The sequence below is a fragment of the Artemia franciscana genome, chromosome 3 (genome assembly GCF_032884065.1).
Source record: "Artemia franciscana chromosome 3, ASM3288406v1, whole genome shotgun sequence".
Classification (NCBI taxonomy): domain Eukaryota; kingdom Metazoa; phylum Arthropoda; class Branchiopoda; order Anostraca; family Artemiidae; genus Artemia; species Artemia franciscana.
In genome coordinates, this window is record NC_088865.1 from 43,256,791 (window position 1) to 43,271,828 (window position 15,038).

Consider the following 15,038-nt stretch of genomic DNA (forward strand, 5'->3'; position numbering starts at 1 on the left):
ACTACGACATAGTTTCTTAGCAAGTGTTCTTACTATAACCTTATGGGTAAGCCAATACACTTTTATGCACTTTTATCACAGTAAAGCAGCTTTTGGAACCCTCTGTATAATACTAAAATACATAAAAGAAGCGGATGTCTAATAAACGGAACCAATAAAACCACAGGGGACCAAACCACTGATCCACCATCCCCACCTGTGCCCAATCTTCTCCTTGTGTTTTTCCAACGCTTTATCCACTGCCTCTGGTGTTGTAAACTGTACGTATGCTTCCCCACTTGCCCTCCCTTGAGCGTCGAGAGGCAAATTGATACCGTTCGGTACTATCGGCAACCCTGCCCAAAGAATAATTATCCCTTTAGAAAGCAAATGGACAAACATTAAACGGCAACAATTATAAACACTTAAATATAAACATATTCTTTATCAAACTTAAAAAATTGAAATATAATCTCAAACAAAAGCACTTAAAAATTTCTATAGTTATAGACTTTTGCAAATAAAATATTATATGAATTATATATTAAGAAATATAAAGGTTTGCATATATATACATTTTTACTATTTTTTAACTATCAGCCAAATGAAATAGAACAACACACAATAAACCAGAATATTTGAACTCGTATATATTTTAGTTTATCTTTAAACGAAGCATTACAATTAAGAATGAACTGAGAAATTCCTCCTCAAAAAGAATAACAAGTCCGAGTCAATTTCCTTGTATGAGTTTGCCCAGTTTATTTGGTTAATCATTTATACATATTAGGTTGATGACACACACAGAATATCTGAAGGAGAGATATTTAAGAGAAGGGTAATTTTTTCATATCTTCTAAAGCTAAACCAATCAAAAGTTATGTTGAATTATTTGGTGCATTCTGTTTAGCAATTATCATTGTAAGACACAACGTACAAGTATTGTGTCAAAGACCTTTAGGCTGAACCATCTAAATAGAAAGAAAGCAGTCAAAACAAAAGTTCACTTAGATTTTAATGACTTGCCTGACACCAGTGCAACACACAAAATATCTTCTATCGATGTCTTTAAATTTATTTATTGGGTTGAGTAGAACCTCAATACTCATAGAGTGCCTAATCTTCGACAAAAACATTTTTGGTTTGAGAAAATGTTTCCTGAAGACAAGACTGTTAAGACAGCTAATTTTGAACATGATATAGTTTGAATAAGACTAGGTTAGTTTGGATTGGCTGATTAGCTGATGGAAAACGTTTTTTTTAAAAATTTCAAGGTGTGATAAAAGTTACCCTTGTGATAGCCTAGTGACAATGTAGCAGACACGATCGCAGCTGTAAGTGATATACTCGCCACAGAAATTTTGTCATAGTTGAACGCCGCCAATCCTACGTATGTTCAAAAATAGAATACTGGCCAATAGTGGTTCGCTGATAAAGCAATATACCTTTTATAGATATTGGCTCGTGTTGATTGTTGCTACCTCTATGCGATGTGTAAATGATTCGATACAATGTTAATTGTCTAAATTTGCTCTCCCTCCCTCGGAGGGTCGCACCTTACCCTTTAAGAATATCGGGTCTAGCCTATTTAAATACAATTATTTTCCTTCACAGCACGTGTCTGTGATTGTGATGCTTTGTTTAAACTTAAGGATCATTGTGCCAAAACTCGGCAATATTTTCCAAAAGTAGACTCGAGCTAAAAATGGCTTAGACTATTAAACTAATAAAATACTTAAATAAGAAATTTTATACAAATCCAGTGGTGTAGGGAACTTAATTTTTAAGTTAGCACAATAGTTTTATTGAGACTTGACCATTGAGATGATTAGTTGTCCAACTATATGGTATCTCGCCCTACGTATAATTTAATATACACAGACATTATGATATATACTTCGCTTAATCTAATGCATTAATACAGACAAATTGAACCAAACATATAAAAAAACTTAGCAAATATGTTAACATGCCATGGGCTCTGGAAGCTTACATTATTCGGTAAATACCCACATCACGTTTGATTTCCGCTTTCTATTAATTATTTATATTGACACTTACGGCGATTTTGCATAACAGGAGCAGCCTAAGGGAATAACTCTTTCATATACACTTATTATAATAGAAAAGCAGGTGGGACATCAACAGATTTGAAGATGGCCGGTGGTTATCCCCCGGAAAATACCACCCCCAAGCGTCTGGTTGGTCTCCAATCCCTTTGGACCTTAAAAAAGGGCTAGAACTCTCAATTTCTGTTCTAATGAGAACAACCCGAAGTTTCTGCGACCATCAGGTAGTAGTACGGATGAGGAAGGAGCAAAACGGCCTAGAGGGGTGGACGAGGAAGGGGCTGTAAACACGTATAACCAAATGGGATGTGGCAATTTAGCAACACTTGCATGATATTAGTACCGTCTTGCTTTGCTCAATATGAAACTGAAGGAGTTTTAACAGTATTTCCAAAATATAAATGCCAGATTTCCTGGCAATTGGTATTTAGGATATGCTAGGATAAGCCTCTAAAGTACTTTGAATGCATTGTCAATGACTTATTTTTTTAGATCACTTTCTGTCAATTTTTTTCAGCAATATCATGTTTACCCTTTTCATAGGGACCCACTTTAAAGTGGACGTAAGTTTTGCAATTTCTTTTCCTGTTTAAAGGTAAAAGATCTTAAACATAAATAATAAAATTGATGGAGAACCTTACAATACCGTCATTATGAAGGACAATTAGCCTATAGAGAATAATAGCTTAAATATGAAGTATTACAAAATCTTTCCCGTACAGTCGTCATGTTTCTTTTTATCATATTAGCGCAGAAGTCGACCATTTTTTTTTAGTTCTAAGCGCCAGTGTTTCAAAATAATGACGATTTTAGGGTATCACATGTAGCCCTATGTGTGGAGAGATGGATGAGCCTGCACAATTTTTTAGGGGAATGTAAGAAGTTGTGCTTGGAAATATTTGGTAGGGAGGTTGGGAGGAAAAATTGTATGTTGAAAATTTTGAGAAGTGGGTGTTACTCAAAAATAAATAACATTGGAAAGTTCGTCCGCGTAGGTATGAGGTATCGTGATGATTTTCTTGAATAATTATTTTGTGTCTGTTCAGTCTCTGTTTTTTTGCCTTTATTTTTTCGCTAGTTTTGTGTATGTCACCATTGCCCAATTCGGCTTTCGTGTGAACAAATCTATCCATCAGTCTATCTATCATGCTTGTCAGTATCACAACGTTGAGCACAAAGGACAATAACTCAGTAGAGCCATTGATGGCATACAAGGCGTTGAATCTTTCACTTGTTGTCTTTTTTAAATGTATAGGTAGCAGGCCTGTCACCCGGCCTTAGGGTAGCAGGAATCGAGCCCCTAACTCCATATTGGCAAAGAGAGCATCAAGCCACCGTGATACAGGGTGTTGCCACGTTGAACCGTTAAAACAAATAAGCAACACTAGTTAGCTGAACTTAACAACGCTTTTCATCTTTAAAAATTCTATCAATTACTATCTGTTGATTCCCAGAGGCAACTAATCCTTCAAAGGAAGGCTACACCTCAAGCAGTATGCTACCATCGGTTTTTGGCTTATATATTTCTTTATTTTTTCTTTTTAATTTGGTACCCAATACCACCAGAAACTGCATATAGAGGTCTTTTTAATTAAAACTGAATTTCCAACTACATTTATGTATGGTTGTTGAAGTTTTCAATTAACCAATTCCAATCGGACTTCAATGTCACTGTCCTTAGTGCTTCAATATGCCACATTCAGTTTTTCAAACCATACTGACGAAAACTAACTCAACCTAGCAGCATCGAGGTTGATCGTGCAGCTCTAATTGGACCAGCAAAATGCTACTGTATGTTAGAGGGTATACATTGTGAGGCATATTATATATTGAAAGATGGATTTAAAAAAAATTCAGTTACCATGGTTATTCAAAAGACATCATATGACGCATTTTGCCATACAAAAATTAGCTTGTAAAAATGAAAAAAATTGCAACAAGCCGGTTGACATCTCATATAATAACTGACACTGATTTTGTATTCTGTTAATCTCTTTTCAGTTTGTACACAACCTTCGAATTTGAGTTTTAAGGTTATGCCCTTCCTCCCTCCCCATGTCCCGAAATAAAAAATATTCTGGGAACTTGTTGTTTTTTTAAGAATAACAGGGAAATACTCTAAGTAGAATATATTCCAAATTAAGACACATTCAAAAAAAAATTTCAATCAGGCAAAGTGTATCCTCAACGTCTTTAAGATGGTCAAACTAAAAGAAACTCAGTCTATTTATCATCACTATACAGCAATGGAAAAGTTTTTATGAAAACACACAAATCAAATATGTTATTGACTGCCAAACCAATAATAAGGACGAAGCTTTTAAAGGTTATTTTGGAGATTTTTATAGGTGGTTAGTAAATTATTCTTTACTTTACTTATTTCTTACTACTCTCAATTTTATGGTAAGGCAAACTCATAAACTATGGGTCCAGACTCAAGCCTAAAATACCCACCACTTTCTCACCTCCCCCACCCCAAAAAAAGAAAAATCAACCAAAAAAAAAAAGGTTTTCGAATTTACAACAGAAGCCAATTAAAGTTAGTCGACTCCAACCTTCTAATATACCTGACTCAATAAAATTGCATCTTGAATTAAATAATAAGACTCAGTAATAATAAATTGCATCTTGAATTGAATCATAAGCCTCAGTAATAATAAATTGCATCTTGAATTGAATCATAAGCCTCAGTAATAGTAACCGAAGACAGGAGTAGATAATAAGACAGTAACAATAAACAGCATTAACTGTTAAGAGCAAAACAAAAAGGAAGAGAGCTTGGTCTTGGGTAAGCTTCTAAAAAGTAAGGAACAACAGCTTATGCAGTTAGAATTACCATTCCTCCAATATTTATAAAATGAAGTCAAAAGATTTTGCTTAGCTTCTTCTCACTCAACCCCTTCGCTTCATTGTCTACTCAGATATAAAATAATATTTTATATAATCACACAACTCTAGAACTAGAGAAGCAAAAGGACAAAAAATATCCATCCTTTTGAACTCTAGGAATTGTTATAAGTGTTCTAAGAACGTTGTGCTTTCAAGTAAAACTAAAGAACTACTTGGGACATTTAAAAAAGACAAGTTTTTCCACTGTAGCCTATCACACGGATTTTTTATTTGTTTCCAGAAACGGATTAACAGCAAGTATTTAAAGAGAAAATAAGGTGTTACTGAAGTATTCAGGCAGTTAAAATTCAATTCAAGACTTACCATTTAGAAATTCAATAACATCTTCTTTGGTTGCACCAAATGGTAGTCCTCGGAGCCTGACACAGAACTCGTCAAAGCTGGTTTTGTTGCTTTTATTTAGCACCCATTGCATCTCGGACTTCGATGACTTGAAAACTGTAATAAAGTTGCTTTAAAACAGACATACATCACTTTTGAAACAGAACAAGGTGCTACCACTTGAAAATGGAAAGGGGACAGTTAGAAACCTCAGACTCAATTTTTTTTTCTCTTGATGGTGGCTGAAATTTTCAGGTCAGAACCCATCAGGTAGAATTTTATTAGTACCAATTGCAACCATTAGCACCATTTTATTTAGCACCCATTGCATCTCAGACTTGGATGACTTGAAAACTGTAATAAAGTTGCTTTAAAACAGACATACATCACTTTTGAAACAGAACAAGGTGCTACCACTTGAAAATGGAAAGGGGACAGTTAGAAACCTCAGACTCAATTTTTTTTCTCTTGATGGTGGCTGAAATTTTCAGGTCAGAACCCATCAGGTAGAATTTTATTAGTACCAATTGCAACCATTAGCACCATTTTATTTAGCACCCATTGCATCTCAGACTTGGATGACTTGAAAACTGTAATAAAGTTGCTTTAAAACAGACATACATCACTTTTGAAACAGAACAAGGTGCTACCACTTGAAAATGGAAAGGGGACAGTTAGAAACCTCAGACTCAGTTTTTTTTTCTCTTGATGGTGGCTGAAATTTTCAGGTCAGAACCCATCATGTAGAATTTTATTAGCACCCATTGCACCCATTAGCACCATTTTATTTAGCACCCATTGCATCTCGGACTTGGATGACTTGAAAACTGTAATAAAGTTGCTTTAAAACAGACATACATCACTTTTGAAACAGAACAAGGTGCTACCACTTGAAAATGCAAAGGGGACAGTTAGAAACCTCAAAGACTCAATTTTTTCTCTCCTGATGGTGGCTGAAATTTTCAGGTCAGAACCCATCAGGTAAAATTTTAATTAATTATGCGATACTAAATATTAATTAAGTTAACAAATTTAATGGGCAATAAAATTAATCTTATAACTAATTTTAATTTAAGTAAGTAAAATTTATATTATACTTAAGTTTCAATTAATTAATTATACTGGCTTAAGTTTTCAAATAGAATTTCAACTAACTACATTAAGCTAAGTTTTAATTGATCTAATTATTCAATTTCTGTTTAATTACCTAAATTTATATCACACTAGAATTCAAATTCATTCATTAAATTGGCATAAAATTTTACACTCGGGGTTGTAAAACCAATCAAGCTTTGAAAAGGCAAGAGAATAATAGAAAAACCAATCAGGCCAATCTTAACTGTTTCTTCTTTTTGCTGAAATTAAATAAACAATTAAGTTCTACTGAAAGTAAGAAGCAATATTAAAACTTAAAATGAGCAGAAATAATTCTTTATGAGGGGGACTGCTCCCTCCTCTAAGCCCCCCCCTCTCTATGCTATTTTTTAGTACTTTTAAACCAATTATATTCAAAAGCTATTTTTAAACCGGTTCTGATTCTAAGTAAATGGCCTTTGGGTTTCAAGAACTGAGACAAAATGTTGAATTTAAGTGTAAAGAGCAGGGTATAGAGAAGGGGATAGCCATCCTCCTTATCCATGGGAAATTCATCCCAAAAAAAAACTCCTTCATAGTAGTTCCCTCAAAGTTCATCCATCAAAGTAAAATCCTTCCTCCGGGAAATTACCCCATGATAATTCCATCCTTGCTGAGAACACCCCTAAGGAGATTTCATACAGACCATTCCACCTAAAAAAAAACTCCTTAGCATACTTTCATTTAAAAACTTGTTTTTATTCAATTTCTGATCGTTTTTAGGAAAATTTCGTTTTTGAGCAGAAAATTTCTCTAAAACAAAAAAAAATGTCTGTACACTTTTCAATAGCAAATACTATATGTAAACAACAGACAAATTTCATAAATTTTAACCCATCATCCAGGGTATATAGGAAGGCATGTCATTCAGAACGATACTGCTAATGGGTCTCTCAACTATACAAAACAAAATGGTTATTTTAAAATACTGACTGAACAACTTTGGAGAAAAAAAAGAGCATGAGAGGGGGGCTAGCTGCCCTCCAATTTTTCGGTCACTTAAAAAGACCATTAGAACTTCTAATTTCTGTTCGAATGGGCCCTTCCCCAATCTTATAGAACCACTGATTTGATACAATTACACCTGGGAAGAACAAAAATAAAATCCTTAACATTTGAGGAATGTTTTCTCTTTTCGAAAATCGGGCAATCTTTCTTAAACCTGTAGCTTTTGACGGGTAGCATTGAAATTAATTAATCTTATGTAGTTGGAATCCGCATAAAAAACCAATTATGTTGATATATCTATTGTTGTCAAAATTCTGTCTTTTAGAGTCCCTGTTTCTTTTTAGTTTTTTTTTTTACCAAAAACTGTTTGACATCATGGTGAATACCCTTGATGTATAAGAAAAACAATCTTATAAGTTTTATCTCATATTTATAATTTAACTCAAGTTATTACCAATCATCATAAAAAGGCATGGCTATTGGCTCCTTTCTGGGGTACAATTAACTGCTATGTTGTTACTGAATTAAATATCAAAAGGAACAAACAAACCCATGCGCTACTGTTCATATTCAAGTTTTAAAAATTGGTGGGTCAAGAAGGCCTACCAGGTCTAGAAGAGTTTGGGCACTGGACCACAAAGTACCGCCATCAAAATACTAAGAGGGCATTAAACCCAAATGGTTAAGTTTCTCTTTCAAATCATCCCAGCAGTCAGATCCAGAAAGTCATTTACCCAAAAAACACATGAATAGAAGTTCAATCAGCTTTTTAGATTCCAAATTTATAAATACAAACTAGAAACTATACCTCTCTTGCAGATAACCACAGCTAAGAGCTCATATGGAACTTTTGATGAGGCCAGAAGAGCCACGAGCCTGGTTCTCATATGGTATGAGCTCTAGCAAAATCATAAGAATCAATAGATTCATTTAAAAGGAAAATCAGGGACTTAATGCTGGTCAGGATTTAAAATAATAGCTCTGAGTCACGAAATCCTCCTAAATATCAAAATTCATTAAGATCTGACCACCCACTTGTAAGTTATAAATACCTCATTTTTTCTCTCCCTTCAGTCCCCCAGATGATCGAATCGGGGAAAACGACTTTATCAAGTCAATTTGTGCAGCTCCCTGACACGCCTACCAATTTTCATTGTCCTAGCACGTCCAGAAGCACCAAACTCACCAAAGCACAGAACCCCACCTCCTAACTCCCCCAAAGAGACCAAATCCAATCCGGTTACGTCAATAACGTATCTACAACATTTGCTTATTCTACTTAAGTTTCAACCCAATCTCTCTACTCTAAGCATTTTCCAAGATTTCCAGTTTCCCCCTCCAACTCCCCCCACTGTCAACAGATCTGGTCGGGATTTGAAATAAGAGCTCTGGGACATGAGTTCCTTCTAAATATCTAATTTCATTAAGATCTGGTTACCCATTCTAAGTTAAAATTACCTCAATTTTTCTGTTTTTTTTTTTCAAGTTAACACTTCCCAGCTACCCCAAAGAGAATGGATCCGTTCCAATTATGTCAATCATGTATCCATAGCTTGTGCTTATTCTTCCCATAAAGTTTCATCCCTATCTCTCCACTCTAAGCATTTTCCAAGATTTGTTTCCCCCCTCCAGCTCCCTATGTCCCCGAATCCGATTCGGATTGAAAATGGAGCATCTGAGACATAAGATCCTTCCATATATCAAGTTTCATTAAGATTAAATCACCCATTCATAAGACAAAGATACCTCAATGTTCACATTTTTGAAGAATTCCAGTTTCCCCCTCCAACTCCCCCCAATGTCACCAGACCTGGTCAGGATTTAAAAATAGGACTCTAAAGCACAGGATCTTTTTAAATATTGAATTTCATTCAGATCTGATCACCCATTCATAAGTTACAAATACCTTGTTTTTTCTAAGTTTTCTGAATTACCCCCCCCCCCTAATTCACCCAAAGAGAGTGGATCCGGTAATGTCAGTCATGTATCTTGGACTTGTACTTATTCTTCCCACCCATTCTCATCCTGATCTCTCTGCTTTAAGCATTTTCCAAGATTTCTGCCCCCCCCCCCAATGACACTGGATCTGGTCAGTATTTAAAATAAGAGATCCGAGTTACGAAGTCCTTCTAAATATTAAATTTCATTAAGATCTGATCACTCTCCTGTAAATTAAAAATACCTCATTTTTTGAGAATTAAACCCCCCCCAACTCCCCCAAAGAGAGCAGATCCATTCCAGTCATGTCAATCATGTATCTAGGACTTGTGCTTGTTTTTCCCACGAAGTTTCATCCTGATCTCTCCATTCTAAGCATTTTCCAAGATTTTAGGTTTCCCCACCCCACTCCCCCCAGTGGATCTGGTCAGGATTTAAAATAAGAGCTCTGAGACACGATATCCTTCTAAATATCAAATTTCATTAAGATCCAATCAGTTAAAAATACCTCATATTTTCTTATTTAAACATCCCCCCACTCCCCCCCCAGATAGTCGAATTGGGGAAACAACAATTTCTAATTTAATATGGTCTGGTTCCTGATATGCTTGCCAAATTTCATTGTCCTAGCTTACCTGGAAGTGCCTAAAATAGCAAAACTGGGAAAAACAGACCAACCAAATTTGCAATCTCTATATGTCACTTGGTAGATACTAAGTGCCATAAAAATGGTAACTAGCATAAAAACGTCTATTATACATGAGATTGCAATGAACTAGTTCACTCCTAAGGTCACCAAAAAGGCCAATGACTGGTCAATAATGAGACTAACTAATCCTCAGACCTGGAATTTTCCCCACTCTGATGGATGATACCAATACCACCAACATCCTTTTCCTCATGAGCTAACATTCAAAGTGAATTATAACTATTACTATTTTGTAATCCAGTCTAAATGTAGATTATAACCCAAAATGATGGTAAGTGTTGCTACTATTTTGCAAAACCCCACTAAGGATAACATGGGACACAATTTAGAAAGTCCAAGGCTGTTGCCATGGCTCTCACTGTAACTAATTAAATGAACAGGTTGAAGGGATGTACTATAATCAAAACCCTTTAGATTTTATTAAGACATTATCTTTCTCAGGAAACCAGACTCATTTTCATCTTAAATATGCTCCCAATGAGAACAAAGTCATATTGCCATAGGAACCGGAACAAACTTTCTTAAAATTGCAAACTGGTATATCAAAAAGACATTCATTAACTATGAAAGAGTAGAAAGGATCCCAACAGCAGTACAAGGGCCAATACCTTACCTGGTCTTCTAGAACAACAATGATAATCTTTTAAGAATTACCACCAAGCTAAGGCTTTGTTTAAATTTATTGAAAAAAAAACTCATTCAAGGTTATTACACACCAAATAATACTTAGTATAAGTATACCTGTAAAAGTATGCCACTTGGTAAATACCAAGTGCCATAATAATTGGAATATTGGTATCATTTGCTTTGTAAATTTAAATGGAAACAGCCAAAAAGTTTTTTTTTCATGAAATACTACACTTCATATTTACCCCCACATTTCCTTTGTTTGAGTTCTCCACCCATACCACAAGATAGTTGCCAGCTCAATAGAGCCTAATCTAAAATACAACCTAAATTTAAACTATAATGGGGAAGGTTATAACCTGAAAAACCCCATGTTTCCCCCCTTTTTTCATGATGAGTTTAAGCCTTCTATCCCATTAGCAAATATGATCTCATTGGAAGAGTAACTTTTCCTGTATAAGCATGCTTAGTATAGGTATAAGTATAATACACAGTATACAAATAATACCATGCTTGTCATAAAAAAAGGACAAGCACATCATGCTTATCATTTTATCAGACAATATCAGAAAAGAAACAGCTTTCAATTGAATGTTCTTTTAATGTTTCTGCAAAAAAAGACAATACCTTCAATGTATCTATTGCCCATATGCTCCTTGTTTTTCTTCAGAGCATGATCTAGGTCTTCTTGGGTTTCCAACTCAACATATGCTTCACCAGTTGCCCTTCCTTCTCTTGTTGTTGTTAAATGAACACCTTCTTCAGCTCCTCCAGCTATGTTCATGTCACCTAGAAAAGAGGTCATTGAAGGATTTATCATGTAGTTGGATTACCCAGGTGAGCTAAAAATTATTACAATAAAGGTCTTATTCCATTATACTCAGCAGTATTTGAATCATAGTTATAAGAGCTTTTAGTTATATTTAGTGTAATCTATCAGAGAAGAAGGGTTTAATCTGTTGCTTGACTTGCCATTGTAAACAACATCTTGAAAAATGTAGTTCAATCCCACTTTCAAGGGACATACTAAAGGAAAGATTAGATGGCTAGACCATATTTTATAAATGAAGGATGACATATCACCTGAAAATGAATCTCAGATTCAGGTTGAAATTATGATTGTAGAGGAAGTTTATTTCTTGGCTATCTTAATATTCTGTTAACATAAATATTTACCAGGAATTTCTTCTTATATAATTAGCCTACTGAATTGTCAATTAGCATAAGAAAAGGGACCAAGTGATGTATTCACCTTAGCTAAATTATGATGAAAACAGTAAATTCGCCTAAAATTCAGAAGGTAAGTCTATTTCTTAAACATCTGAATTAAGAAATAACCAACAACTCTTCTGAAGGACTTGATAATTTAATTATGTGAGAAAGATAATATCACTCAATTTCCTAAATTGATGCCCTTTAGAAATACATTTGATACTTTCATTGCACTCCCTTCCCTCTAATAATTATATCCTAATAGTATTACATAAAAACAAATCTATACAAACTATACTAATGAAGTTCAGCAAAATTCTAATTCAGCTATTTTTCACTATTTCAGAAAGGGGCCACATTAGGAGAATGGAACTTTCAGGGATGGGTCTACAGGCTAAAATTATGTTCCAGGAAGGTAGGGTTCCCAAAAAGACCTATTTTTGGGAAAGACTGCTATTCTTTAACATTCCAGAAAAATAAAGATGCTGGACCATCCCTATTTTACTGAAGCATGATGCAAAGTAAGGTTAATAACAAGGGCCCTGTCTTCTTGGTGAAATTTCACCAATGATTTGACAACATAAATAAAAATATGGTCTCTCTTTTGACAAGCAATATAAAAGAAAAATTATATTCAAAATTTGTTACTTATGGGAAAAATATCAAGCAACAAAAGTTATATTTTTGGAAATAGAAGAAAATTATCTTTCTGTTAATATGTAAATAAAAGTGAAACACTGAAAGGATATATACATCAAAATAGGATAATTGGTATTTCCAAAGAGATGTCCTTGTAGGAAAGTTAATAAACTAATACTTTTAAGTGTTTGATCTTAAATAATTTTAAGGTAAAATTCTAGTTGAGTGACTTCTAGCTATCTCAGATAGGGGTTAGGTTAAGAAAATGAAACTTTCAGGGATGGGTCTATAGGCTAAAGTATATCCTGGGAAGGTATTTTAACATACCCACTTCCACTACTTCTCCCTCTAGAGAACCCTGAAATTCATCTACATAACAGGTCTACAGGCCTACCTATTGAAATTTTGGCAAAACAACATTTTATCTTAATTTTCAGTTACCAGTTGTTTTTTCTCTGCCTTTACTTCTTTGCATGTCTTTAGAACCTTATAAATTGGGATTGAGCAAAGTTGTGAAGCTTAAAATAATTTTGTTGTACTTCATTTGAGCATAAGATTTAGGCTATATTGCAAGATTTCATTTTTGTAGGCTAACACATATTTTTGAAGGTTATAAAAGGTCAGGGTCCTCTAGAGGGATAACAAGTGGAGATGGGTACTTTAAAATACCTTCCCATGATATACTTTAGCCTGTAGACCCATCCCTGAAAGTTTCATTTCCCTAACCTAAACCCTTTCCAAGATTGAAAGAAGTCAATTAACTAGAATTTTACCTTATAAAGTTTTAAATATGTGCTAATAGCCTACATATCCTAAATTTTGAAACAAATGACAAGGCTCAAAATTTTACATAAATAGGCCAACACAAATAGCCCTAAGAATTGCATTAAGGTAAAATGTAGTTTTGTTGAAAATTTCAATAGGTAAAACTGGGCAAATTTCTAAGGCTTAGAATTCAGAAATGGTTTAACATAGAAGCTTGGGATAACTTCCCAGAGTATGTTTTGGGACTTGGATTCATTACTGAAAGTTTTATTTTTCTAACCTCAACCCTTTCCAAGATAATGAAAAGAAGCTAACTTAAACTATAATTTTAATAGGCTAAAAACATTCTTGCTTAAGACAAGCAACTCAGAAATTGAGCCTAAGATTTTTCCAAGACGAAAATTTTTGTCATCAGTCTATAGTAAAAGGCCATAGTGCTATCTTTTATCAAGCTCCACTGCTCATTATATAGATAAGTTCTGGACTAGGCTACAGCATAATCAGCCTAGCCTGGATAAGTTAGGTTTCAAAGACCTTACCAAGAAAATTGGCTATTTCATCTTTTGTAGCAGACCATGGTAGTCCTCTCAACCGACAAACGTAGCCATCATCATTTCCATTTTCGGAACCCATTTTGTAATGATTTTTAGTAAGTTCACGACCAGCAGTCTAAGCGAAGCTATAAAATGGCGGAGAAATCGGTGATGAGAATGAAGTAAGAAAAAGAGCAGTGTTTCCGCCCATTGTCCGCCGAAATGGGGTAATATTCTTTAACAAATCGATAGATGGCAACCGAATATAGTATATTATGAACCAAATTACAAATCATACAGGTCTCGGTCACATAGAAAAGGCACGTGACACAGACATCCAAGTGAGCAATTTGTTTCTGGTAGCCAGTAATTTTGTTGCTTGTGATCATCTTGCTCCGTTTTATTCCAATAAAATTATTTGAGAAATATGCTGTTAAAACCGAAATACTGTTAATAATTGATTTTTACCAAAGAAATTCACGATAATTTAAGATGGCTTACTTTGTCTTGAATAAAAAACTTGCAATTGTCTGTGGACATAGTTTAGAATCCTACCATTCACTTTTTTCTTTATTAACTGCAACCATAGGGCTAACCAGTGACGTACTTAATGTGATCAGCTAATCCAGAACAAGTTTTACAAGGCAAACGTTTTTTATTATAGAATGGCTATTTAGAGGTTACAGAACCGCTATAAAAATTTCTATATTATAAAAGAGGAGAACAATTAATTGAATGAGAGAAAACAAATCTTGAAATTAATTTGTGTAATTGTTCTTAATACGGATGCACATCGTAGTTTCGTAACGTAAGCTACTTAGTGGAAGAATATAAAATGTTATGTGGTTTGTCAGCAAAAATAATTCACTAACAAGAATAGATTTTACATATTTACGGTCCTACAATAGGCCAATGTGAACGAGACGAAAACGACAGAGAGCCCATGATAAGTTTTGTTGCAGCTTGTGTTGCGAGGCATAGTTTAAAGGTTTCGGTAAAAATGAATAGGACAAATACCAGGATTGCTGGATTGTTTCATTCTCTTATAATCGGTTGGGATCTTCCAATAAAAAGGGTAGAACATTCTAAATGTCGCAAATGGTTTAGAATGAACAATTTTAAGCTTTACAAGAAATATTTATAATACAATCCTATTATTAGTACTGAAAACTAATTCATAGCAGTTTGTAAATCTAGTAGCTTAAAATTTTGACGGATGACACGCGTACACTGTTCGCTATTAATTACTCTCCC

The 15,038-nt window shown here is 34.4% G+C and overlaps 1 protein-coding gene across 1 annotated transcript in view; it reads right to left on the reverse strand.

The window, feature by feature from the left end:
• LOC136025293 (heterogeneous nuclear ribonucleoprotein H-like) overlaps positions 1-13,987 on the reverse strand; it is a 31,077-nt gene extending 17,090 nt beyond the window's left edge. The window contains exons 1-4 of the mRNA XM_065701179.1: positions 13,791-13,987; positions 11,263-11,424; positions 5,262-5,396; positions 197-335 (exon numbers count right to left, since the gene is read on the reverse strand). Of these exons, the coding sequence (XP_065557251.1) occupies positions 197-335; positions 5,262-5,396; positions 11,263-11,424; positions 13,791-13,884 (530 nt within the window). The 5' untranslated portion in view covers positions 13,885-13,987. The remainder of the gene's footprint in view (positions 1-196; positions 336-5,261; positions 5,397-11,262; positions 11,425-13,790) is intronic.
• Between the last annotated feature and the right edge of the window lie 1,051 nt (positions 13,988-15,038).